Below are 27,422 nucleotides of genomic sequence, written 5' to 3'. Positions count from 1 at the left end.
CCATGAGCATGAAAAATCTCTAGATCCATATTCTAAAAGTTTATTTTCATATATGTGCATCATACACATATACACATATACAAAAGTAAAAAACTTAACAAGTGCATATGCATGGTAAAAAGCTCAAACAGTTCACAAGAGAATACACCGACAAGTCAGTCTTCCTCCATCTTGACCCTCTGTGACTCAGGTCTCCTCCTCCATGACAGTCTGTGTACCAGTTTTTTGGGTATCCTTCCAGGGATATTTTATACATATTTGTATACGCATATTTGCATATGTATATAACCCCCTACTTTTTTCTTTTCACAAATGAAAGTCTTCTACACACTATTCTAAACATTGTGTTTTCACTTGACAATTTATTTAGGATATTTTCCATATTATTACTTGTAGATCTATCTTACTCTTCTTTTAAAATTAGTTTCAAATTACACAAGCTATACATATATATTATCTTTCTAAAACATTGTAGCATTACAGGCAAGTCTAAATTTCTCTTTGACCGCCACTTCTAATCCCATACTCACTGCATTCCCCAGAGATGGCAGTTTGTGCATATCCTTCTAGAACGTTATCTATACATTTACATGTAAATGAATCTGTAGAATACAGATGATATTATGCTGTATTTTTTTAAACTTTTTTTGTTCTATTTTTTATTTTTATTTATTTTTTATTTATTTTTTTTGTGTGTGAGGAAGATTAGCTCTGAACTAACATCTGTTGCCAATCCTCCTCTTTTTGCTGAGGAAGATTGGCCCTGGGCTAACAGCCGTGCCCATCTTCCTCTATTTTATGTGGGACGCAGGCCACAGCATGGCTTGATAAGCACTGTATAGGTCTGCGCCCAGGATCCAAACCTGCGAACCCCAGGCTGTCGAAGTGGAGTGCACGAACTTAACTACTACGCCACCGGGCCCACCCCTATGTTGTCTTTTCAAAAGATAAAAATTGTTTTTTTTTTTACTCAACAAGATGTCTTAGAAATTTATCCATGTTAATACATGTGCTTTTATTTTGTTCTTTTAAATTGCTTTTAAATGTGTTTATCCAGTCTCCTACTGATGGGAATATAGGTTGTTTCCAAGTTTTTTCTAAAATGAAGCTGAAATGAATATTTTTTTTCACATAAATCTTTGAATACCTATTCTCGTATATGTGCAGATTAAATTCATAGAAGCAGACAGCTAGGGCATATTTAAAACGTTGATAGATGTTACATAATTGTCCTTCAAAGAAATTGTACCAATTGATACTCTCAGCAACATGAGTATGCCTGTTTTTCTAGAGCCATTTTTTAAGAAATGTCTCTCCCTAGATCGTCTGAAATCACGCATGAATTCCATTGCCCATTGTTGGCACTAATATTGGGGTGAACTGAGGCACACAGTCAAAAACGAGCAAAGAATTCTAGTTTGGGTGGTAGATCTTTCCCCATTAAACTTGTCTCTCTAATTGGGCTTTTTCAGGCAAAGTTGGGAATAGTTCATGTCCACTGGGCATTAAAGCTGCCTGTGAGCAAGCTACAGAAGGGTCGGTCAGAGGTCTCAAATTGACCATGAATAATATCCTTACAAATAATTTAGTGTGTAAGTAGGCAAAGGAATGGAAAACAATAGCAAAGTTAAGAAACAGCAAGATGATATCCACAGGTTCCCATACCCTCTTAATACTACAGGATGAAAAATAGAAATTAATTTAAAAGTAATAGAAGAAAAATTCCCTGAATTGACGAAAATGTAGATCTTCAGATGCAAAGAGTCAGTTAAGTGCTGAGAGGGTTAATAAGGAATAAATGTAAAAACTCTGAGCCTAAAAAAATTCCAGAGTTTAAAGAGATAAAACAGGTGACTTATGGAAAACCAGAAACATTGAGATCTAACAATTTCTCTTCAATACTGCCTGGTATAAGACAATGCATAAATATTTCAAAGACTTAAAGAAAAGTCCTTTTGAAAGTTTGTATACCCAGCCCAACTAGCATCCAAGAATGATGGCAAAATAAACCTTGTTCAGACATGGAAGTATTGAGAAATTTTACCACCCACAATTGTTTCTGAAAGATTTAACAAGGAATTGTTATAGCAAAAGGAATAGTCCAAGAATGTAGAAGAGGTGGAGTAGACTGTTGAGTAAGGAGTAAGAGTTGGTTTTATTCGTAATCTTAAAGAAATACACATTTTATATGTTTATACATAGAGATTAAAAAAAAAGAAGAAAAGCTTTCCAGCTCATTTTTATTAGGGTAGCATAATCCAGACACCAATACAAGATGAGAGCGTGACAATTGAAGCCATCAAACTAATCTCATTTCTGAAAATAGATGCAAAAAATAAAATTTTAACAAATTTAGTATAGCAGTTTATCATAATATATTTTTAACAATAATAATATATCATGATCAAGTAGGATTTATTCCAGGAACATAAAGATTGTTCTATAAATGAAAATCTATTAATGGAATCTACTTAATTAAATGAAAAAAATTCTATGATTCCTTGATAGATGCTAACAAAAACATCTCATAAAATTCAACATTCACTCCTGATAAAAGTTCTTGATAAGCTACACATAGACAATTATACCGTCAACTTGAAAAAATAGATATTAACAAGCAGCCAAGAATAGACATTATACTTAATGGTGAAATACTAGAAATATTTCCTTTAAAGTGAGGAGCAAAGCAAGGATGTTATGATTCTATATTGTTTTGGAGGTTCTGGTCAATGTGGTAAGATGGGAAACAAGTTGTATAAATGTTGAAAAGTAAAGCAATTTAGAAAAATCCAAGGTGGTCAACTGAAAATCTGATAAGAGAGCTCAATAAGGTGACAGGATAAGAGTTTTCCTCCACATCCGAAATAATTGATAAAATTCAGCATATGAAAGATCTTATTTATAAAACCAATAAAACTATAATGTATCTAGGAATAAACTTAGCAGGAAATATGTGAGATCTATAAAGAAAAGTGTAAAATCTTACTGAAGGACACATAAGAAAACTTCAGGAAAAGTAGAAGCATGTCATGTTCCATAAGGTATGCTAATTTCTCCTAAATTAATATATAATTTGAAAGTAAATCGACATAAATCTAAATTTAACCAAGGAAAGATGTACAAAAATGGCCAAGAAATATTTGGAAGTAAAGAATAGTGAAGGAGGATCTGCTCTAAAAGGAGTTATCAAAACACGCTATCAGTCAAAGTCACTAAAAAACTCTGATCCTCATGTAGGAACCAGCAAGTAGATGAAAAGAATAGAGTCCAGGGGCTGGCCTGGTGGCACAGGGGTTAAGTTTGCATGCTCTGCTTTGGCAGCCTGGGGTTCACGGGTTTGGATCCCGGGCGCAGACTTACACACTGCTCATCAAGCTATGCTGTGGCGGCATCCCATATACAAAATAGAGGAAGATGGGCACAGATGTTAGCTCAGCGCCAATCTTCCTCACCAAAAAAAAAAAAAAAAAGAGTCCAGAGAGAGCCACGTGTACAGAAGAATCGGTATATACACTGAGTTGGAGCTTCACATCAATGGGGAAAAGATGGAATGTCCAATAAGTGGAGTTGGGACAACAGGAGATCTATTTTGATAAACATAAAATTACAGCCTAATCTCATTAACTATATACAGACTAAAGATAGCTATTTCATGGATGGACTAAAGATAAAAAACAGATGGACTAAAGATAAAAACATGAAAATACGAAATTATAAAAGCGCTAAGGGGCTGGCCCGTGGTGTAGTGGTTGAGTTCCCGTGCTCCCGCTTCGACCGCCTGGGGTTCGCCGGTTTGGATTCCCGGCGCGGACCTCCTCACTGCTCATCAAGCCATGCTGAGGGGTGTCCCACATAGAAAAGATACAACTCTACAACTATGATACACAACTATGTGCTGGGGCTTTGGGGAGAAAAAAGAAAAAGAGGAAGATGGGCAGATGTTAGTGCAGGACAAATCCTCCTCAAAAAAAAAAAAAACCTTTTAAAAAAAGTGCTAAAAGAAAATATAAGATAAATTTTTGTAATCTTGAGGGTAGAGAGGTCCTCCTAAGCAAGACACACCACCTAGAATCTATAAAGAAGGACTGAGAGATTCAACTCCATAAACATTAACAATTTCTGTGTGGTGAAAAATACCATTAATAAAGTGAAACCAAAAGTTACAAACTTGGAAAAAATACTTGTAACATATGTAATGAAGCATTATTACTTGTAACATATTAAGAAGCTCCTATAAGTCAATACAAAAAAGACTGACAACCCAATAAAAAATATGTTAAGGATTTAAGCAATAATTAATTAAACAGAAATCCACACAACCGATACGCTTTTCGAATAGTGCTCAATACTTCATAGTGTGGTGGGCACTGCTGTGTGCCTCACAGATCCCCTTCAGCACTGAAGGACCTACTCCCCTGGCTGCTGGGAGTGCTGCCTGAGACAGCCCTCTGCTGTCAGCTCTTTTTGGGGAGTGTCTGGGTTGAAGAAAACTTTTGCCCAAGGTCATGCCTCTCCCTGGGGACAGCTCACATCCAATAACTGATCAACATGGAGGTATAAGGGCCAGCTCCCTTACCCCCATTTAGGACTGCTCTGTGGGTCCATCCAGCCCCAGAGCTCCCTATGGGGTTGGCTGAAGCCTTTGTTGGGTCTGCATCACAGCTCAACTTCTCCCTCTGCCCAACCCTGCTTCCTTCCCCCTCCTTTCACAGGGGTTGATACAAGAGTTCCCTCTAAAAATGTGCTTCATGCTAATCTGTCAGAGTCTGCTTTCTGGAGAACCCAGCCCACCTCTATTAGAATTAAAGGAAATAAAAATTGTATTGAGAAAACTTTTTTTTTTCATCCATCAGTTTAGACAACTTAAAAAGATTGAAAATATACAGAATGTGGGGAAATAAACTCCCTCAATGATTGCTGGTAAAAGTGTAAAATGGTAGAACACTTTTGATATTCAATTTAGAAGTATCTTTAAACATTAAAAATAAGCATATCCTTTGACCCAGCAATCCCACTTCAAGAAATTTACCCTGTAGAAATAAATATGTTCATTTTAGCTTGTTTGTAATAGACAAACAGGTCAGTAGATGGTAGTCATACTATAGAATACAAGGTAGTAACTAAAATAAATTGTCAAGATATACATTTAAAAAGCAAATTGTAGAACCACTTTTATAAAATGACCCATTTATGTAAAAAGAAAACCCTAACCATTTATATATGTAACTGTAGAGCAAAAGGCTGGGGAAGATTCCCAACACATCATTCAAGTGATCACCTAAGGGGAGGAGAGTGGGGTGGAGGAGGCTGAAGGTGGACTTTCACAGTTTAATCTCCATAATTCTGTCTAGAGAGCCTATATTGCTCTATTACTTGTGTAATTAAAAAAAGCAATTAAAAGAAAAAAGAAACAAACTCAGGCATTTTGGCTCTGCTTTGCAATGTTTCAGGGCTTTCTCCTCCCGTTGATCCTGAAGTCATGATTTGCATGAGCTGTGACCCAGAAGAGCCCTCCACCAGACCCCCATGAGAACATGGAAGATTTGAGAGCTCATTCGGTAATTCTCTTTCTGCGTTATTTGAAGTGGTAGCTATTTATATTAATTACGGGCCTCACAATTGCTAAGGAGCAATCTTACAGGAGATGTGAGGGTGGGAAGTTCAAAAGCTGAGGGCTACAAAATTCAAGGGAAGGAACTGACATGTGGGTGAATGTTTGGGTTTCTGGCAGGGGAGGCTGGGACTGTTACAGGGGAGCAGCTGGGAGCATGATGTCTACTTACTGGAGCTCCTGGCCTGAGTCGTCTGGTTTAAGTCCTACCTGATTGACGATCCCGCTGAGCTCCCCCTCCAACATCTTTACTTGGCACTCCAGTAACTCAATGTTGCTGAGGGAAGTCTGGTATTTGTCCCTGTAGAGGTTTAAGCTCCTTTCTAGGGAGAGGATCTTGTCCCCAGCCAAGGCGAGTTGCTTATGTGCCAAATGGAGCTTCTCCCCTGTGTTCTCATTATTATTTCCCATTTCCTCCTCATAGAGAATCACCTGTTGGTATAGGAACGAAACCACATTGAACTCATGGGAGCACATGCACAGATAGGCCCAGATGCACAGAACAAGCCCAGCACAGATCTAAACGCCACAATATGTGATGTCAGAATGTTAATGATTAGAAATTAAAAAAGATAGTCCTATTTAGATGGTAAGCTCCTTAAAGGCAGGGACCATATCTATTTCCCACTCTGCCTGGCATGTAGTAAGAACTTGATAAAGACTTGTTAGTTGATTAACAGGAATGAATTTGTATAGCTCCACTTTTTCAAGGGCTTGAAATGCCAGTATTCTTTCTTTCCTAGATATTCTCTAGAGGTCTAATTTAGGAAATGGAGAGCCCCTCATGCACACAGGCCATGTCAGCAAAGTTCCCTAGAGATATTGGGGGAACATGACCCCAGGTTCCTCTGGGATTTGTACGATCCTTATTTAGATTCCCTTTCTATCAATTAATTAGCCAACCAACCGACAGCTATTTATTGAAGAACAACATCTTGGGTGCTGAGGGGATATATACGTTTACGACATAGGCTCCTCCCTCAAAGAGTTTATAAACTCTTACAATTTTGGGGAGGAATGATTTGAGATTAGCAAACAACTGCATATAGTTGAGCATGCTAAATTGTATTATATGTATTGAATTACATGTATTGATTTATATGTATTGAAGGAGTTAAGAGTAAGAATGTCAGGGGCTGGCCCCGTGGCTTAGCGGTTAAGTGTGCGCGCTACGCTACTGGCGGCCCGGGTTCAGATCCCGGGCGCTCACCAACGCATTGCTTGTCTGGTCATGCTGAGGCGGTGTCCTACATACAGCAAGTGGCAGGATGTGCAACTACGACATACAACTATCTACTGGGGCTTTGGGGAGAAAAAAGGAGGAGGATTGGCAATAGATGTTAATTCAGGGCCGGTCTTCCTCAGCAAAAAGAGGAGGATTGGCATGGATGTTAGCTCAGAGCTGATCTTCCTCACAAAAAAGAAAAAAAAAAGGAAAAATAAAAGAGTAAGAAGGTCATCAAGGAAGGCTTCCTTTTGGTTCAAATAGTCCAGCGTAGAATTAAGATAGAACATATTCTGTTGGTCTAAGGTAATTATACTTGCTGCCTGCCACTTGAGATTCTTCTTAGGAAAGGATCATTTAGTTTGAGGTGTTAATTAGATAAAGAGAAGAGGAAAGGAATATTTTATATTCAAATGTTTATAACAGAAGCTGTCAGTCGCCCTCCCGTATCCCCCTGGCACTCACCATTGCTTTGCACACCAAACCCATTCCAACCACAAACATCTTCAACTCTTTGCCTGAGGGCTGCTCTGGCCCCAGAAGCCCACTTGAGCAGGGGAGCAAGACAGGCAGGTTACAAGTATGGGGGCAGGGTTGATACCCTCAGGTGCAGCCCTCAACCGATGACTGCTGACTGCGTAGGTTGGCTGGGATTACTCTGATGCTGTTCTACACTGTCTCCCAGAGTTCTCCAGAGGGATTGAAACTCAGTTGCCCACAGCAATGATCTGCTTAATAGTGCTTCTCTTTATGGGCTTCCTGCCCATCTTTGACTCACTTCCCCACTCTCTCACTGTACCTCCTGGGATCCCTTCCTGAATTAACTACTTGTATTCATCTCCTTATCTTAGGGTCTGCTGTTGGGAAACCCAACCTTGGACAGAAGTTTGATGCTTCTGGGTAACAAAGTATTGGGGGAACTTGGCAGAATGCCTAAAGTAATTTTTCCAGTGCTTTCCCAGTTTGGGATCTGTGTCAGTGACTGTTACTTGCTGAATTCCACATCAATTCTCCCCCTCCTCCTTAGTAATAGAACCTTGACTTTATTTGGGACAGCAGTGCACCTCACTGAAACGCTACATTTCCTAGGCTTCCTAGGAACTAGCTATAGCCATGTGACTAACTCTGGCCAATGTATGTAAGTTAAAGTGTTGTGTAGGGGTTCTGGAAAGTGTTCTTTAAAGGGAAGAGTGTGCCTTTCTCTCCCTATCCCCTCTCCCCCATCCTGATTATTTGGAACAAGGATGTGATTGTTGGAGCTCCAGCAGCCATCTTAGGTAGCCTAGAGAATGGAAGTCTTGAGCTGATGATGGTGGAGCCAAAAGAAAGGTATCTGATGACACATGCAGTTACCATAACAATTCTAGACCACCTATCTACAACCTTCTTTTATATGTCATAGAAATAAACTATCTTATTTAAGGCATTATTACTTTGGAGTTTTCTGTTATATGCAGCTAAATAGAATCCCAACCAGTTCAGGGGCACTTGATCCAGGCTGGACTTTTGTTTAAGTTGTAGTGAACCAGCCAGTTTTAACACAGCCCTGGATTAACTTTATTAAACCATGGTTTATGCTCACAGCCTTTGTCCCAGACTATATTTTGTAGGATAACCTTTCTCTGTTCCTTTGCCTCCCAATCATTTTTGGCAAATTCTCATTGGCCATAATACACCCTTTTCAAAAATTCGATGTTCTTTAAGGCCCCTCATAAAGCCCCTGGAGTTAGTCCTTAAATAACAGCACTGCCGAACACAATCCTTGGAATTTTATCTTTAAGAGCAAAGGAAGAAAGTGCCAGGGGGAGGCTGCCTGTCCCATCACTTATAACCCATGGTTTTATTGCTGCTAGTGTTACTGCTGCTCAACTGGTTTAAGTTCTATAGCTTTGGTCTTTGGAATTTACAAGGGTGCCACTCTCTGGTTTAAAAAATACTACCCTGGGACATGAATAGAAGTGAATGTCCAGAATATACTTAAGCTAAGTCTACATGATCTGAAACTCCAGTCTGAAAAAATGATTCAATGATTGACTCATACTCAGTGTCTGGTTATCTTATTAACTGTGCAAGTGCTAGGAACTTACTTATTATCAAAACGTGGTTTTTCTAAAAATGGTTGATTTAATGGACCTCATACCTCTTTTATAACCCTCAGAGACCTGGAGTCTTTCACATTTAAATTGCAATGGTAATAGAATGGAGATGATAGACCTACATACACAGCATACACACACACACATGTGCAAACACACACACACAAGCACATACACACATGTGTTAATTCTGGAGGTCTCAGCCAATTATGCCTTCTGTTTAGTTCCCTTTGCTCAGCTTCAAAAAGATCGAGAATTAAAGAGGGAAAGTTGAGGGGCCAGTCCAGTGGCGCAAGCGGTTAAGTGCGTGCGCTCTGCTGTGGCGGCCCGGGGTTTGCCGGTTGGGATCCCGGGCGCGCACCGATGCACTGCTTGGCAAGCCATGCTGTGGTGGCGTCCCATATAAAGTGGAGGAAGATGGGCACGGATGTTAGCCCAGGGCCAGTCTTCCTCAGCAAAAAAAAAAAGGAGGAGGATTGGCAGATGTTAGCACAGGGCTGATCTCCTCACAAAAAAAAAAAAAAAAAAGAGGGAAGGTTGATAAAACCTGCTCAAGGTGTGGCGAAGCTCTCCTCTTTGAGTCCAGTGTTTGCTTTCTAGCAGGCGTGGCCTGATTTCTGTAGGTACATGGGCTTTTGGACATTTCCTTAGTTATTCTATCTATACCTCGTCTTCTTTCAGTTTGCAGTGATGGTGGAGAAGAACCAGGTCAGAAGTCTGCTTCTCCAGGACGGACTGATACTGCAGGAGGGAGCAGTAAGAAGTCTGCAGCTCCTCTGTGCGAAACTCCAGCTCTTGCTGAAGGGCCAGCAATTTTTTCTTCAGTTGTTGGAGTTGTCTCAGACGACACTGTTTGCTGGGCTGAAACGCCATCGGTGACTCCTCGAATGCTAACACTGGCTTCTTATTCTGCAGTAGAGATCGAACATACAGAAAAGCCTTTAGATTGTCACTAAGTATGCACTCATTCTTTGATTTTTCATTTGTTCAACCATTCACATCCATCTATCCATCCTTTTATCTTCATCTACACAGCGCTTATTAAACATTCCATTCTATTCACAATGAAACATCACTTTGTAGTCCCACTCTGTAAGAAGGATTTAAAAGAAGAAAAAAAAAACATAGTTCTTTCCAACTATTTATATCTACCATTCCTATTATTTAGGTCGGAAGAGAAAACACACACATAAAGACACACATGATAATATGCTTATGCTTTGTCTTCACAGGTAAAGGTAACACAATTGACCTGGAAGGTAATGGATCTCTGGTCATGGTTCTTGGACTAAATTCGATTATTAAAAACACCCAGATAAAAAGGTAAGCTCTTGGGGAAACAGCTTTCTGGAATGCTGGGAAATGGGAGGCAGAGATATTGTTCAAGCACACCTGGGCACTGACTCTGTCTTCTCCCAAAGAAAGATGTGACCTTGCAGATGCTGAGCGTGTGTGTGTGTGTGTGTGTGTGTGTGTGAGATCTTTCCCTGCCAATCCACAATCAACTTGAAATGCTGCTAGACCCGTCCTACGTTTCATTCATTCATTCAATAAACATATGCTGAGCACCTACTTTATATCAGGTATTCTGCTGGTAGGACACATCCCTAAAGTGTTATTCTAGTACAATTGAGCCTTTGCACTGATGTGTCTATATTTTCTTACCCAACCTCCCTGATGACCTGTGAAAGAGGTGGATGAAGAGGGTGGCCTGTGGGCATTCCTTAACTCCCGTCTCTGCTTATTATCCTCCTACTCATTCTTTAAAACCCTGTCCAAATCCCACTTTCCTTCCTGTTTTCCCTGCAAAGCTGTCTTTGCACCAATACCATAGACTTAACTGGCATGTCCTTAACATGGTATTTCACATTCTGTCATGCATTGCAATGATCTCTGTGCATCTTATCTCCTAATTAGATTATAAACTCCTGGAGGGCAAGGCCATGTCTGCTTCTTTAGGGCCTACATTAGAGATTCATACACAGCTAGGTATTGAAGGAAAGAAGGAAATAAAATAGAGAATAAGCAATTTCATTGGCTCCCAAGAATTTGAGCTTATGGCCTTGGCCTCATTACAGAGTACTTTCAAACTTTAAAGTTAACTGTTATTTTTTTTCAGTTTCATTGAGGTATACTTATATATCATAAAATCCAGCCATTGTAAGTGTACAATTCAATGATTTGTAGCAAATTTATAGAGCTGTGCAACCATCATTACAATCCAGTTTTAGAGCATTTCCATCACCTCAAAAAATTCTCTCATATCCATTTGTCACTCCTGCTCCTACCCCTAGCTCCAGGCAACCACTAATCTGCTCTCTGCCTCTATGGATTTGCCCTTTCCAGGCATTTCATATAATGGAGTTGTATAATATGTCATCTTTTGTGTCTGATTTCTTTCACTTAGCATAATGTTTTCGAGGCTCATCCAGATTGTAGCAAGAGTCAGTATTCTGTTCCTTTTTATTGCTGGATAGTTTTATTTATCTGTTTACCAGCTGATGGATATTTGGATTGTTTTGGGTTTTGGCTATCATGAATAATGCTGCTATGAACATTAACATATCAGCCTTTGTGTGGATATGATATTTTCATTTAATTAATTCATTCAGCAAATATTATGGTGCACCTACTATGTGTTAAGCACTGTACTAGATAATGGGGATACAGAAGTGTATAAGACAGAATTCCTGTCTTCATGGAGTTTGCATGTAATAGAGAGGGAGAAGGAGGAAGGGAGAGCGAGAGGAAGAGAGAGACAGCAAAGTAAGCAAGTAAATTATGCAGTGTGTTAAAAGGAAAATGTGCTAGGGAGGAGGGTAAAGCAGGGGAGGGAGATGAGGAAGGCCAGGATGGAGGCAGCTGTAATTCTGAGTCAAGTGTCCTCGTGGAGGACTACACTGAGAAGGGACATTTGAGTTAGGACTTGAAGGCGGTGAGGGAAGGAGCCTGATGGGAATCCACAGCAGGAACACTCCAGGGAGAGAGAACAGCAAGTGCTAAGGCCTAGAGGTGGGAGGTGCCTGGTGGTGTTTGAGGAGCCACTTTGTCCTGGCTGGAGAGGAGAGAGTGATGGGGGTAGTGGTACCAGCTGAGGTGAGACAGGAAAGGAGGTGAGGTCCTTTAGGGCCATATACGCCATTCCAGAGACTGTAACTTTTCCTTTCAGGGAGATGAAAGGCCATTGGAGGGTACTGAGCAAAGGAGTGGCATGATCTTCTTTAGATGTTACAGGGGACACACTGGCTACCCTATTGAAAATCAGCTGTAGGGAGGCAGAAGCAGGGAGAGCAGCAAGAAGTGCAGGAGAGAAAGGACGGTGGCGCCGACCAAGCTGGAAGTTAGGAGAAGTGGTTGGATTTTAGATATATTTTGAAAGGAGAGCCCAAAGGATTTGCTGCTGTGTTAGATGTGGGGTGCTGGGAGATGATGGTCCTCCAAGGCAGGATGACTCCAAGATTTTGGTCTGAGTAATTGGAGAGATGAAGTTTTAATGAGATTAATTCGATAAGAGCTGAGACCCAAAAGAGGGAAAATCTTCTCTAGCGAGAGTGGGTGAGGGCAGCACAGATAAGGGAAGCTCGGCCCAGTTCAGACCAGAAAGACAACAGCTGATGTGTCAGTTCAATCTGATTACTCTTTCCAGCTCTCTTGGAAGTTTATTTCACACTAAACATCTCAGAATAGAGACGACAAAGAAAATGGAAGATTACAGTCACCAGGCAGGTGAAAGCCTAGGCAAAGACAAGCTGACCTCTTGGCTTGAATAAGCGGTGTATGTGGCCAGAGGGAGGTTGATGATACTTTTTTCCTGAGCCAAACAAATCTGAATTTTGTATACTTTGTGTGGCTATAATTGCTAACATTTATATTAAATGTTTGTAGTTAAGTGCTTTCATTCTTCTCAAGATAAGAATGTTGCTGTTCTCACAACTTGTCTGTGAATGAGGTTTGGAGAGAAGAGACTGGGGAGTAGTGTGTGTGTGTGTGTGTGTGTGTGTGTGTGTGTGTGTGTGTAGAGGGAGGTTCTCAAGAGCCCAAGTCCTCTGTCTACACAGGTAAGCTGGGGGGTGGGGAGCTACTTAAAAAAAAACATGGTCATGAATAAATACTTAATACGGATAGAACTAAAGCAAAGGAGTGAACATTCTGGGGTAGGTGGGCTTATGTTAGTGAGGCAAATACCTAATAAAATCCTTATCAAATTTTGCCCAAATCCAGTTTCTCTTGGCTTTGTTGAAGGTAATCTGAGCTCCGAGAATTAAGAAATTAGAATCTTGGTCCTCCTAGTGCTCTTGTGTAACTGTTGATCTGGACCTGCCTCTCCACTGCTGCATATGTAGGACCCAGTAGAAAACTAACCGTGCTCTCCTCATTGTTATTCTTTCTTTGCTTCTTCTTATTTCCATGTCCCTATTTTCTCCTCATTACCCAAAAGAATGAGAGAAGTGCTCTTCTTTTACAATAAGTCAAACTGTTGTTTTAGAGCTTCCTCGTCCAGTACGTGATATGTTCTCATGCTTAGGTGTGCTCGTAATTGCTCTTTGGCTTTAAAGCCTCCTGTGGGTAAAGAATGTCTTTTCCTATGTGCATAAAGCTTAGCCGCCCGGCAGTGAGGCTGGAGAACTGTTGATTGTGTCTCTTCCCCAGAGGTCACGTTGAATCTCCTGGGTTCAATTTTGGTTTGAGGTAACATGATGGACCAACCAGATGATGAGAATTCATCTTCCAGTTTGCCACAGGGCAAACATAGCAAGTGACCTAATTTGTCTGTTTGTAAAGATCCCCAAACTGCTCAAATCTGCAGAGAAACTAGAGTTTTCTTGGATGAGAATTTTAAACATTGGCACACTATTGTTACCTCTGGGTTTAGAGGAATCAAATTTCAAAGACTTGGAGAAATCCCTAGGCTTATTTGAGACCTATTAAATTTCTACTTATTTATCCTTAAGTATTCAAAAGATTATTTTTCTTAATTCTAAATGAAGAGAAAATGACATGCTGTGGATTAAGCCTACATTTTGCTTACATACGTGCCAAAGGGCAGTATCATAAAGGCATCAATGCATTTCCTATTGCTTCTCTATCTTCTTTTTTCAAAGTTTTCTTTCTGGTGAAGACATAGATATTTTATTAGATTCTTCTTTGACCTTTAAACTGAGATCTGGAGAAAATGAGCAAGTTGGAAATGATTTTATGGAAGTAAGATTAGTTCTTAGAATGACTATCCAGAGTTGGACATGATTCCAGAGGCCATCTGGCCCACTGTGTTTCTCAGATGGATTTCTATCCAGACCTCACCTGTCTTAAAAGATGGAGAGCACTGGCCATCTGTAGGAAACTGTTTCCATATTTAGTCAACCTTTCAGGCCTCCTTATGGTCAAAGAGATTATAGCTATTGCTCTCTCCTTGCCTATGTGGCCACTTGATCACAGAAGGAAATTAATTGGCCTGGCGTGATTTGCCTTTTGAAAACTGACGTTGGTTTCCACCCAATACTTCGTGCTTTTCAAGTTGATGCTAATTGATTGATGTTAAGTTCTATATTTTTCCTGATATTGAAGTTAAGCTGACAGGCCTATAATTACGAGGATTGTCCTTTTTCCCTTCTTAAAAAGATGAGTACTTCATTTACCCTTTTTCAGTCTACAGGGACTTTCTTTATCCTCTTGAGTTCTCAAAAATAATCGCTAGCAGCTATGTAATAACACCTGCCAATTCCTTAAGTACTCCTCAAGGTATGTCATCAGGCCCTGCTGATTTGCCTAAAGCCGGCTTTTCAAAATACTTTTTAACCATTTTATTCCCTACGCTAGTTTGCGCTGACTCTCCTCTGTCTTAGGTTGGCATTGCTCTGATAAACCAGATCCCTGCTGATTTTTTTTTCTTCATTTAGGAACTGAAAGTCTCATCTTTTTGCAGTCATTGTCATGAACTTCTTTCCTTATCTTTGAGGTATTAAGTGAGATATTTTCCTCCTAACTCTGGTTTAGCCTTATATCAATAGGTAGGTTTATCTGTTACTTTTCATATCTTCTACAAATTGCATTTCTTGTACTTTTTTGACTTGTAGAGCGTAGAACTGAGTGTTTAAGTGACATGCATTTCTTTTGGATGCATCTTTGTGGTTTAGACATTCTTCTCATCACTGATCTCTGCTTACCAGAGATTCACATTTTTTAAAAAATGAACTATTTTGGAATAATTTTAGATTTATAGAAAATTGCTAAAGTAGTATAGACAGTTCTTATATACTTTTCATCCAGCGTCCCCTAATGTTAACATTTTACATAACCACAGTACATTTGTCCAAACTAAGAAATTAACATGGGTAGATTACTATTATCTAAACCACATATTTTATTTGGATTTTACCAATTTTTCCAATAATGTGTTTTTTTCTGTTCCAGGATCCAATCCCAGATCCCACATTGTATTTAGCAGATTCACTTAAAATTTCTTTTTCATTCCCATTGATTCAAAGTGATATCTTTGTGTGATAACTTCCATCAAGAGTCTATTAATCTTTACATGTTCAACTAATTACTTTTATCTGCAAAAATCAAATTGCTCACACAGTTTTATGCTAAAAATAATGTCTTCCATACACTTCAAAGATGAATTTGACAATCGGAACTCTACTGAATATCAGGCTATTCTCCCCATGTCACCACCAGGTCCAAAGAAGCCTGGGAAATTGCTCAAAAAGACCCTTCCTTTTCTGGTTTGATCATCATTTTATTATGATATCTCTGTTGATCTTTTCTCCTTTCACGTTAATCGAGGCACTCTTGATTTCTGGGCAGGGTCAGGACTAGAGTGAGGCAAGTGATGTGCCAATTTTAAGCAGGCACTCAGACTCAGGAGCAGGCAAGCGCAGGGTTGTCACCTGAAGAGCGAGTGCCCCATAAATTTTGCACCTGAGGCACCTCTCTTGCTTTACCCTGGACCCAGCTCTATTCCTGAGTTTTGGAGCATAACGGATTCTTGATTTACAAGGTCATGTCATTTTCCTTTTTTTTTTTTTCAGTAATTTTTTTTTTTTTTGTGAGGAAGGTCAACCCTGAGCTAACATCCGTGCTAATCTTCCTCTTTTTGCTGAGGAAGACCGGCTCTGAGCTAACATCTATTGCCAATCCTCCTCCTTTTCTTCCCCAAAGCCCCAGTAGATAGCTGTATGTCATAGCTGCACATCCTGCTAGTTGCTGTATGTGGGACGCAGCCTCAGCATGGCCAGAGAAGCGGTGCATCGGTGCGCGCCCGGGATCCGAGCCCTGGCCACCAGTAGTGGAGTGCGCGCACTTAACCGCTAAACCACGGGGCCGGCCCGAGGTCATGTCATTTTCTTTCCTTATCACCCAGCCCCTGCCTGCCACTCTTCTAGTTACACATAACATCTGATGTAACATTTAGATTTTCTTGCATAACTGTGGTCCTGAACTATGACCTCCAGCTTGTTTCCCTAACTCCTTGTTAGATATTCATCAAAATTTCAGAAAGTCTTGGGTTTCCTCTTTGTTCCCATATTATGTTTCTTTGTGACAGGCAGATCTTGCAGGGATTTTCTGAGTGGAAGAGTATAAGTCTACACCTAATTGTGTATTTGTGTGTGTAGCCTGCAATTTAAATTTTGCGCTAAGTGCTAGGAAAAAAGGCACCTGTTTTAAAGCTTATTTCAAGCTGTTAGACCTTCTTCTGGGCAATTAGAATAATTAACTGCTATTTAATACCTTTCTTCTTCCAAGTTGCCAAGTACATTTATAAGCCACATGGCTTTCCCTGACTGGGCGAATAAATAAACTTGTGACAGCAATGGTTGAAAATCTCCTAAAACGTTAATATTTAGAGAGAAGTAAATTATGATAATATTCTTCCTGAGATCCATTTAGGAAACCCAATGGATTTTTCTGTATTTGTGACTTCCTGGGGAAAGGACAGCAATGCTCAGTAAGATAAGGTAGAATTGCTTTGTTGGTAGCATTTTCAGGGCATTGCAGAACAGTTTGTGGTTTCTACAGGGAGGTGGTAAGTCCTGGGAGAACTCTAACAGACACAATTAAGAGAGACCAGATCCTTGACCACAACGTTAAAGAACATGGTGGTTGCTTACACAGCAGCTAAGAGACTAACTGGGGGTCCAACGACAGGTCTGCGCAACCAGTATCTGCTTTATGTTCACCAAGAACTCAAGTCCCTGAATACAAGTGAAGACTTCCAAGTAAGGAATTCTTGGAAACCTGAAGTTTTTAGAAAGCTATGGGAGAATATCTCCCAGCTGGCTCCCCAGCTTGGGTGGATAAATTTAGAGACTGGTTGAAAGACCTTAACACTAGAGTTTCCAAAGAGAGAAAACCTCAGGCTGAAATGAAGTTGCCTCAGCTGATGAACTGCCTAGACTACAGATAAGTATTCAAATCATGGTCTCAAGGAAGATGATCATGCCAGGAGGTCTTCCTGTTCACACATGCATAGGATAAGTGTTTCTGAGTGTCTTGACTTGAGACCTTAGGAAGCAAGCCCTGTGACAAGGAACTGAGTGTCAAGTAGTAGTTGATGTGGGAGGCGATCTTAGGAAACTCTGGTGGGGGAGTGGGGAAATGAGACAAGGAAGGGAATGAAGCTGCGAAAGAGTGTGTTATCGAGCTAGTTACCACTGCGCGCAACTGGCGCTGGGTCCCATTGAGGAAACCTGGAACAGAGCAAAGAGTGTGCCTTGAGTTATCTCTGACTGAGGGGCAAGGGAGATAGGTTATTTAATCAACCATCTTCCCATCAGTCATTGGCTGAAGGCTGCTTCTAGGGTCATTAACTCTTTTGCACTTCAGCTTGTCCTATGATTTGGTTCCTGCATTCAGAAGAAAAGCTCGCAGGCAGAGCTGCAGGTGTGGCAATACAGAGCACCTGCAGCAGGGATGAGCGGCGACACCTCAGAGCAGGTGAGATGGATGTTATTTTCACGGTTGACTTAGAAGTTCGTCTAAAATCCTTTAGGAGATGCTACTCTCCTTAGATAACTAGGATCTGCTTTTTTCAGGGCAGTGGGCCTCAGGTGCTGCAAATCCAGGTATGAAAGGCCAGATAAGGAAAAGAGAGAACCTCAGACGTAATTGACCTTGGAGAGGGCTAGACTGAGAAATCCTCGGGGCAGGGATGGTGTTTGTGTGTGTGTGTGTGTTTAATTCTCTCTCATTCCCTGCTCAATAAATGCTCTTGAATGATCAGTGGAAGAACCTTCTATTATTGTTCCTGCCCAAGGGAGCAGAGGTGGAAGTCGAGGGAGCAGAGGTGGCTAGCAGTTGCGGATCCCTTACGTGGGGGCTGTTCATCATTGCCTCCTCCACACAGAGCTGATTCTCCTGCAAGGTCTTCCCCTGTCTCTTGCAGACATCATGTAGGTTCTTAATGTCAGCCTGCAGGCTCAAGAGCTTGCTGTTCAGGCTGCTTACTTCTCTGTCTCTCTCCCCCACCTAGGCAGTTAGAAAAGCAAAAGCATCAATTATAAACTATCAAGAAAATGCTTACTTTCAGTCACTTAACTGGTTGACAGAGCCTTTAAATTTGCTGGAAATTTGTCCATCAATGCTTAGCTGTTATTACTCATCCTGTGTAACCTTTACACAGTATCCATTTGCAAAGTGTCTGAGTGCTCTGCGTTATTCAGACAATTACTTATTTACATTAATTAAACTTCACCCACTGCTGTGGGTGCATCACAGACACTTCCTCTGTTTTTCAAGAGGAAGTCAGTGCCTAGAATAATTCCAGGCACCTAGTGGACTGTCCATAAATATTAATGGTTCTGCCACTGATGAAATGAACATATTGAGATGTCAAATGAACATTTCAAGACTATAGTGAATCAGTCATGGAGTTGATGTGGATTCTGAAGTCTCAGCTTTCTCTTCTACCCACTAAACCAAAAGACCTCTGTCACCTGTAAACCTAATGCTTTTCTTTGGAGATTTACCCCAAAGGGAATAAAAGTCAAATCCCTGGGCTGATTGCATAAGATCTTTGTCTTTGATTACAAATGAAAAAGATCACCTAATCATTGCTAGGTCAGAATGTAAATTAGCAATTGAGATCAAAATAGAGAGTGTGGAGCATAGCAGCTTGGGTGGGGTTGGGGATGTGGAGCTGTGGTAAAAGGGCCGGTGCTCCATCACACAAGGATGCTGCTTTCCACTCCCAGTGTTGTAGGTGGCAATGGCGTGAAAAGAAATTAGGAAGAAGCCCTCTGCAAACCTGTCCAGTGCTTTAGTCCTATCACTGTGCAGACTTTTCACCACACTCATGAGGACAGGCACTGCCACCTCCAAGTGTTAGAGGTTGGAACTGAGGCTGGTGCTTTTACCGTAGGTGTGTGTCTTATGTTAGATTACCCAGAGCAGGCCCTTAGGCGAGGATTCATGGCATCCGTTAAGAGAGCAAGGGAGTGGGGGAAGCAGGCCATCGAAGGGGAAGAAGCCAAGCAAGGGCACGATTTCAGACAAAGTCCTGTGGGTGGTAGCTTTAGCCTGATCCCATAGGGAACTCTGGAGTGTAAGTTACACCTCAGAGTCTGTCCTGATTAGATGCAACGAAAGCTGGGCTATCAGACTCAGCACCAGCCAGTCAATGACTAAGGGCTGGCCCATGGGATGTAGGCTCCCAGGGACTTCCAACTCTCTGCTCTTCTGAGCAAAGTGACCCCAAGAGCCCCATGACAATTTTTCTAAGAGAGTTGCAGGTGCAAAAGCACACAGAAGCCATGGGTGCATAAAAATGGCAAAGTGATCCAAGTGACAGTGCCCAAGGTCCCATAGCTGGTTAGCAGCAGAATGAGGAGAGTTCTGCTCTCCTGACCCTGTAGCCAGTGCTCTGCCACCATATGCCACTGATTGCTCTGGCTTCTTAAATATATGAGCTACATAACACATATTCCCAGGGGAGCAGGAGACCTGATATGGACATCGTAAATCAAGCCTTACCGGACAGGTCAGTTTAAGTGACCTCTGCACGAGGCCAAGGGGGCCAGAGGATAACCACGAGGATCGGACACTGCAATGTCAGAGTATTCGGAATTCAGAAGGTTTCCCAGAAGTGCTGCTGTCTCAGCTGATTTATTTCTTCATTTCCATTTAGTACCTGGGTTTTTTTTTTTTTTTTTTTTTTTTTACCACTTTACAGTTTAATTAGGTTAACGGCCTGGCTCTGTCATTAAAAGGATTTCATTATCTCAAAACTCTCCCTTTTCCTTTCTTGCTCCTGTCCCTTGTTCCTCACTTGCAGAAAAATAACAGTGGATGTCAACTGCCCCAAGTGTGTAATTACCATGAAGACAATTACCGCGGACTCTCTTAAGAGAATATGTGTAGAGCGGCTAAAAAAACGGTGTAGACACTTTTCTAGCTAGAAAACAAAATCCTTGACCTAACAAGGAGCAGCAGTTTGATTCCAGTGCTTGAAATCCCTTTTCTCATGGCTGCCACACTGGGAATAGTGTATGGAGGCTCGTTGGGGAGTGGGACCCTAGGAATCCCTTTCATTCTTGCCATAGAACTATCTTTCCTCAGCATCTATGAGCATATTAGGTGACAACACAATGCCTGATCTATGGAAATGCCAAATGCCCTATACTCTTGTCTTGATGCTGAATATATGTCTTAAGTTGAGGACCATGTCACCAGATTGTTCCATATAGAGCCTGGCACACTGTGGACTCATTAACAAAGTACCAGTGATATACAAGCTGAGCCTCTCCAAGTTAAAAGCTAAATGCCCTCTCTTTCTCTCAGGCCAATAAACAAAACCCCCTCTCCCTTCCTCTGAGCAGAAGGCCTGCTAGCCCAGTTCTGTTGTACCACCAAGACTTCAGAATCGTATCTTTAATGTAGATGATCTCATCTAATTTGGACATTAGCATTGACTCAGAGTCTCTGAGGCAATTTCTTCGTTCATAAAACAAGAGGTTTGGAATAAATAATCCTTTCTTTGAGGATTCCCTAAACCAGTTGAATGACAAATGTGTTTTGCTGGATGTCAAATGAAATTTGCTTTTGAAATGAAAGTCTAACCATTCACCCCTAAAGGCCAAATCATACAAAGGTTTTTATTCATCAGAACAGGAGTGAAAATGCTTGGAGAGCAATAAGGCGATTTCCATGAACCACATATTATTTTTTCACTGAAGGTAGTTGTAAGACGAGGTTGTGCTCTCTTTAGAACTCCAGCAAGGCAAGTGTTTCTGAGGTTCCAGTAAACCTAATTTCTTGCTAATATCTTGCACAGAGGTCACCATACACTGTTTCTAATCCTATCTACTTTATGAAGGCTAAATTCCAGGCAGATGCCTTTTGAGTATCAATATGCAGTAGGAATTGATTTAATCTGACATTTCATCAATCAAAGCTCTGTAACCAGTACTGGGGCATGAGATGAACTGAGAGTCTTAATGCTGACCCTCGGGCACCATCTGATCCTGCCCTAGATCTGAAGTCATTAACGATGGCTGAAATCACAAGCCTCCGCTGTTAGGTGAGTTTTCACTTACATAAGCCAGGCACTTAGATACCCAGTTTTGCTTATATGAGGTTGGAACCTAGTCACTCTGCTTGCAGGCATGTGACATCATCAGCAGCTACCAACCCACGGGCAAAATGGTGAGTGCTGATACTGCATGTGCTACCATACTCATGATAGTTATTGGAAAATAGGTTATTTACTGAAGCAAATTTTCTGTATTGATTAAATGAGCCTTTTTTCAAAGAGCATGACTTCTTGAACATATATTTCAAAAAAGGGGAAGAAATTTTGCTCTAGGCTTCGAAGTATTGACAGATGGTCTCATGCTTCATCTTGGAGGAAGCTGACGTTAAACTGAAGCTGGTGATTCAGTAGCACTCTCAGGTCCCAAGAGCATTACAGAGATTCTAGATGGCAGCATGCCTGGGGATTTGGCACTTCAACAAGAAAGCTCGGGTGGCAGTTTCCAGAGTAATTTTGGAGTCAACCAACACCACCATAGAGGTCACCATCTTGGGATATTACCTTCTTTGTTTGAGGATAAGGACAAATCGTCAATAATGGAGAATCACTTTTAATCACCACTACCACCACAACCATTCAACAAATACGTTTATAGTGACCATTGTGCTTTAAAAAAGTGAAATTAAAAGTTAACATCACTTTGGGAATTTTTACATTTTACTTGTGTAATATGGAGTTTACAGTTATCTGCAGTAATTTCAAACACTATTAGTGATATTACTAACTTGATTCTAGAGTTTACTTTTCTATCTATTGAGACATTGCAGTTTTTGATTACTTATGACAGGAGTTAATGGGCACTTATACAAAGTTTTGCCTGTGAGCAAAAATTTTGGAACCAGTTATGTTTATATAGTGAAGATGAGTATATATTATTGTGTTCTAAATTCTTTAGAAGTTGGCACACTGTATGAGTATATGGTTTAGGATACACATGACATATGGCCGAGGTCAGCCACCTATGGAATATGGACCAATTTTTACTGGCACTCAGGCAGTTGCCACATACTTTTCTCCATCATATCTTTGGAGAAATTATTCCACTAGAAGATAAGCTCCATGAAAATAGGAATCTTTGTCTATTTGGTTCACCATTTTATCCCTAGTCCTTAGAACAATGCCTGGCACATTGTGCTCCAAAGATATCAATTGAATGAAGAAATGGCCTTCTAGAAAATCCATTCCAGATCCTTGTTCCCTGCAGAACTTGCAGTGAGTCCTGTATGGCTCCCTCCAGTAATCCAGAAGGAAAGGAGCTGAAACATCTCTTTTAGAAGCTGCTCACCTCTTGGTAGGAGGTCTGTTAAAAAGCACATATCATGTGGGACAACCTTACACTAACCAAAACATACCCCTTAAATCCTTTCTGGAACAAGTCAAGGAATACATAAACGCAGTTTGACCAAAATATTAGACTAACCAGAACACTCCATTTCCATATCATTCCAGATAAAGGGAGATTGTTGGCCATAATAGTTAATATTTATTAAGTGCTTCCTATGTGTCAAGCACTAGTGTTTTACATGCAGTATCTTACTTAAACCTCACAGCAAGCCTGTGAAGTAGGTGTTCTTTATTCATATTTTCCAGGTAAGGCGAAGGAAGCTCAGAGGGTAAGTAACATGCCCAATATCATACTGCTGTTAAGATGGGCCCAACCCACCCAGCTCAAGTCTGGGTTCTTAAATGCTATCTCTGCTGCCCATCTCTGTCTGTGATATTTTGGGGTGCTTATTACTGGAATTTTGAATTACAAAACTTGAAAAAAAGTCCATTGTAACAAAGGTTCAACTCCACGTATGTAGAGGACTTAGGAACCTTACCTCATCTTTCATTTCCTTGGCCCCTCTCAATTCTCCTTTAAGCTTTAGCATTTTCTGAGCTTTATTATAAACCTGAAAAAGTCCAAGAATTTAAGATGGAAAAAGTATAAATGAATCCAGCCTTTTAAAGATTTTCCCATCTGGATGTGTGCTCTCAGCAGGGAGTTTGGAAAAATTTCCCGTTAGCAATACCTACTTGCCTACCCATCTGTTTGCGTTTTCAAGAGTGTGTTAAAACCCCCACCAGGAAGACAGGACTATGGTTTCACATCTTTTCCGAAAAACCACTACTTAATGGCCTAGTTTCTGAGTTTGTCCTTGCTGGAAAGCAAAAGGTCTGAAAGGTTCTTACTTTCTAGATTTCTAAGTGTTCCATGGTTCAAATGTAGTTAACTTTATGCACTAATTATGAACCAGACAGGATGTGCACAGCCCACTTCATTTTCATGATAACCTGGGAAGTAAATACTATTACTATCCCCATTTTACAAAAGAGGAAACTGAAGCCCAGAGAGGCCAAGTGACTTACCTAAGGTCACATAGGCTCTCTTACTACTCCATGAGGAGCTTCCATTAATTTATAACTATTAATTTGGAAATATCTGATGATGTGATTTTTTCAAAGCATCAAGTTACTGTAATGTTGGTGCTTGTAAAGTTAGAAAACTTATAAAGTGCTGAGAATTATCTAGATAAAAAGCCTCAATGAAAACCAAACATTTTTGCACATGTATGTGTGTAAGTACAGGATGGGGCATTTGAGGTCGTAATGCACTGAGCTTATTAAAATAATTTAGTTCACTATGTTTTTAACTCTAAGACTAGAGGAAATTTCCACCAGGCACTTACCTGCAGAATAGTTCCAAGAATGAGAAGCTATCAAAATACTCATTCTTTGTAATGAACCACATCCCTCACTCCTAATATAAGCCAAGAGGAAGAAAGAATGCTGGTGAGACCTGGAATTTGGAATGTTTTATGGGGTTGTATTCTGATGTGCTGCATTGTTTACCCTCTTAAGTCCTCACGCACAGAGATGCATCATGGGAATGGTGAGGTAGCTCAGGTTTATGCAGTAGGGAGAGGCTAGGTGATTTTGCAGTAACAAACAACCCCCAAATCTCAGTGGCTTAAAACTATGAAGGTTTATTTTTCACTTGTGCTTCATGTCCTTTATGAGTCAGCTGGGGCTCTGCTCTTCATTGTCTCCAGCTGGTAGAACCTCTATCATCTAGCATCTTGCCTGTTGCCGTGACAGCGGAAAGAGAACTTGGTGAATCACAGACAGGTTCTTAAAGTGGAAGTGACACACTTCACTTCTGCTCACATTTCGTTGGCCAAAATAACTCACGTGGTCATGCCTAGCTTCTTCCTTTGTCCTCCAAAGGAAATGTTGGTGAATGTCACAAATGACTTCCATGCTAGGTGTCTTAGCTGGTCAGGCTGCTATAACAAAATCACAGACTGGGTAGCTTCTAAACAACAGAAATTTCTTGCTTACAGTTCTGGAGGCTGAGATCAAGGCACTGGTAGATTAGGTGTTTGGTGAGAACCTGCTTCAGAGATGGCTGTTTTTTTGCTGTAACTTCACATGGCAGAAAAAGCGAGGGAGCTCTGTGGGGTCTCTTTTATAAGGGAACTAATCCCATTTACGAGGCCTCCACCCTCATGACCTAATCACCTCCCAAAGGCCCCATCTCCTAATACCATCACCTTGGGGGTTAGAATTTTAACACATGAATTTTGGGGGGGGGGATACAAACATTTAATCTATAGTACTAGGCAAGTAAGAAGATTAAAAATAGTGTGGCATAAAAGAACACTAAACAGGGCTCTAAGCCACCAAGCTTCTAAACCTGGTTCAGCATCTAATTCAAGGAGTCGTTTTTGGAAAGGCACTCATCTCTCCAAGCCTTTGTTTCTGCCTCTGTAAACTGGGAGATTGTGCTAAATGACTATTAAGTCTTTCCTAGCTCTAAGGTTTACTGATTCAATGTTCTACCTTGATGGACGTCTTTCTTTAGTAGGAATCACAAACTCAGCCCAAGCATCACACGAAAGTTGGAATGGAACAAATATATCCTTTAGAATAATATTCCTTTACAGGCAGACTTACTGGATAGTCAGGAGATGACTCTTAAATCAAACGAAATCTTGTTCAAAAACACAAAAGTGATTTTCTAGATTGCGATGGTTTCATCTACTATGGAGTTACACAGCTATAGTAGCAAGGGCCAAGAGCATTTGGAAGGAAAAGTGGAAGGCATAGGCTCTCATATTTGCATGAAAATATATTGGACTTTGCTAAGTAAAATAAGTCAGAGGAAAAAGAGAGAGCTGAATTGTGTTCCATGAAGGAGACAAGGGGATCCTGTGAGTCATTAACCACAGCAGTGGGCAATTTGGAAGTGCTTATGATGAAAAAAATGGAAGGGTTATATGATAAATTTTCGAAGCATTCGACAGTAATGTTTGCCAGATGGATCAGGAAGAGTGCTTTGAGGGAGCCTCAAACGCTTTATAAAACGGTCATGTGAACCTTCACAATGCTCTGAGGAGTGCCGCCGGACAAATGTTTGTAGAGGAGAGACCTCATCACAGAGGGACGGGCTCCCTACCTGATCTGTGGATGCTGATCTCTGGGCCTGGGACTTGAACGCCTTTTCTCTTCTCAAACCCTTATTCTACACCTTCTGTGCTGCTGTCTCCTGCATCTCTTTTGAGACCTTCACTTCTTCCTCATGCTTCATCTGCTCTATCGAGATCTCCGATTCTGCCGCATCTTCCCTGGGAACTGGTTTTTTGTATTCAAAAGTCCTGCTGTCTGCTTTTCCAGCAGGCCTTCTCTTGGTGACAGCTGTGCCCAGAAAACAAAAACAAAAACAAAAACAATTGTAGTGAAAACAAAAACGTGGTCAGAGCATCTAGTAATGTTTTGTGCCTCTTGAGTTGGCCTCAGCCCATCCTCAGAGCACCTTACAGATTCCCAAGAAACACCTAACACTGCATCTCACAGGGGTGACTAGTGTAGCAGGTATGAACCCAGGTGTGCAAAGCAAAGGTAATTATTTTTCTATTACTCAACCTCCTTATTGAGCCCCATTTCCACCACCAAATGGCAGAAAACAGAATCTTAGTTATTTCTGATAAAGCTCTTTCATTTTTAGATTAAAAATGAGTCAGTTCCTGATTCCCTCCACCTCTTTAAAGTCACTCCAGAGTGTGCCTAAGTTCTGGGGTCCTAGGTTGGATCCTGGCATCAGTGGTGGCTTCTGGTCCATAGTCATGGGCATCTCTCCCAGCTGGAGTGTGCTGACATGTCTGTGTCCTGGTCATCAGGTGGCATATACTACATCTTCCTCATACTGTGGGCTTTGTATCTGCTGGCCCTCTTTCATCCTTTGAGGATGCTCCTGATGCAGAGAGAGACACATACACCTGTGAGATCAGTCCCAGGTCCTCTCTTCTTAGACCTGCCCTGCCATCATTCTATGTTTTGCCTGGAAAGGTATTGAGAAGAAGGGGCTAGGACACTGAGATCTTGCTCACTTGCCTGCCCTCCATTCCTGGGACTGATCAAAAGTCCCTTCTGCTCCTGGATTGCTAAACCTATCTGGGGATCTATTGTTTTCCCCACTTTCTTGTTATCGTTCTCACCAGGGTCTAATTCTCTTGCTTATGCTCAAATTCCCCTCTCTTTCTTTCCTAACTCAGAGAGTCTTTGTTTAGTTTTGGGGAGAGGAAGGAAAAAGAATACAAGTGAACAAGTTCAATGAAACACGGGTTGAGTAGGGTAGGATGGGAAACACATGTTAGTACTTCACTCACCATCTACCCACATTAGGTTACACAAATGCCATAATCACAGATTGCTGACATTGGCTCTCTTCCCAAGGAACTGATAACTGCCTGGGTATATGCATGGACTACTGGCCTTAGAGCATCGCTGTCTGTTCCTTTTCTTCCATGATCTGGGCGGAAGAATATCAAGGATCTATTTTTCTCATCTAAAACATGTTCCTAGGTTTTCTGGAAAGAGAGGCTATTCAGTTTAAAGTTAAAGCTACCCTTGGGGGTTAATCAAAACTAACAGGTTTACCTACACTCAGCCATAAGTCTTTCCTTTACTCTTGCTGGG

At 41.0% G+C, this 27,422-nt stretch overlaps 2 protein-coding genes across 2 annotated transcripts in view; both read right to left on the bottom strand.

Annotated features, from left to right (window-relative positions):
* PMFBP1 (polyamine modulated factor 1 binding protein 1) overlaps positions 1-23,335 on the bottom strand; it is a 42,424-nt gene extending 19,089 nt beyond the window's left edge. The window contains exons 1-4 of the mRNA XM_058527692.1: positions 23,285-23,335; positions 18,245-18,400; positions 9,599-9,841; positions 5,822-6,043 (exon numbers count right to left, since the gene is read on the bottom strand). Of these exons, the coding sequence (XP_058383675.1) occupies positions 5,822-6,043; positions 9,599-9,841; positions 18,245-18,400; positions 23,285-23,335 (672 nt within the window). The remainder of the gene's footprint in view (positions 1-5,821; positions 6,044-9,598; positions 9,842-18,244; positions 18,401-23,284) is intronic.
* The window catches only part of PKD1L3 (polycystin 1 like 3, transient receptor potential channel interacting), a 354,098-nt gene that overhangs the window by 164,351 nt on the left and 162,325 nt on the right, over positions 1-27,422 (bottom strand). The window lies entirely within an intron of this gene.

The sequence above is a fragment of the Diceros bicornis genome, chromosome 32 (assembly GCF_020826845.1).
Source record: "Diceros bicornis minor isolate mBicDic1 chromosome 32, mDicBic1.mat.cur, whole genome shotgun sequence".
Lineage (NCBI taxonomy): Eukaryota > Metazoa > Chordata > Mammalia > Perissodactyla > Rhinocerotidae > Diceros > Diceros bicornis.
Note: the sequence above shows the minus strand (reverse complement) of the source record. Positions and strands in the feature narration are given on the sequence as shown.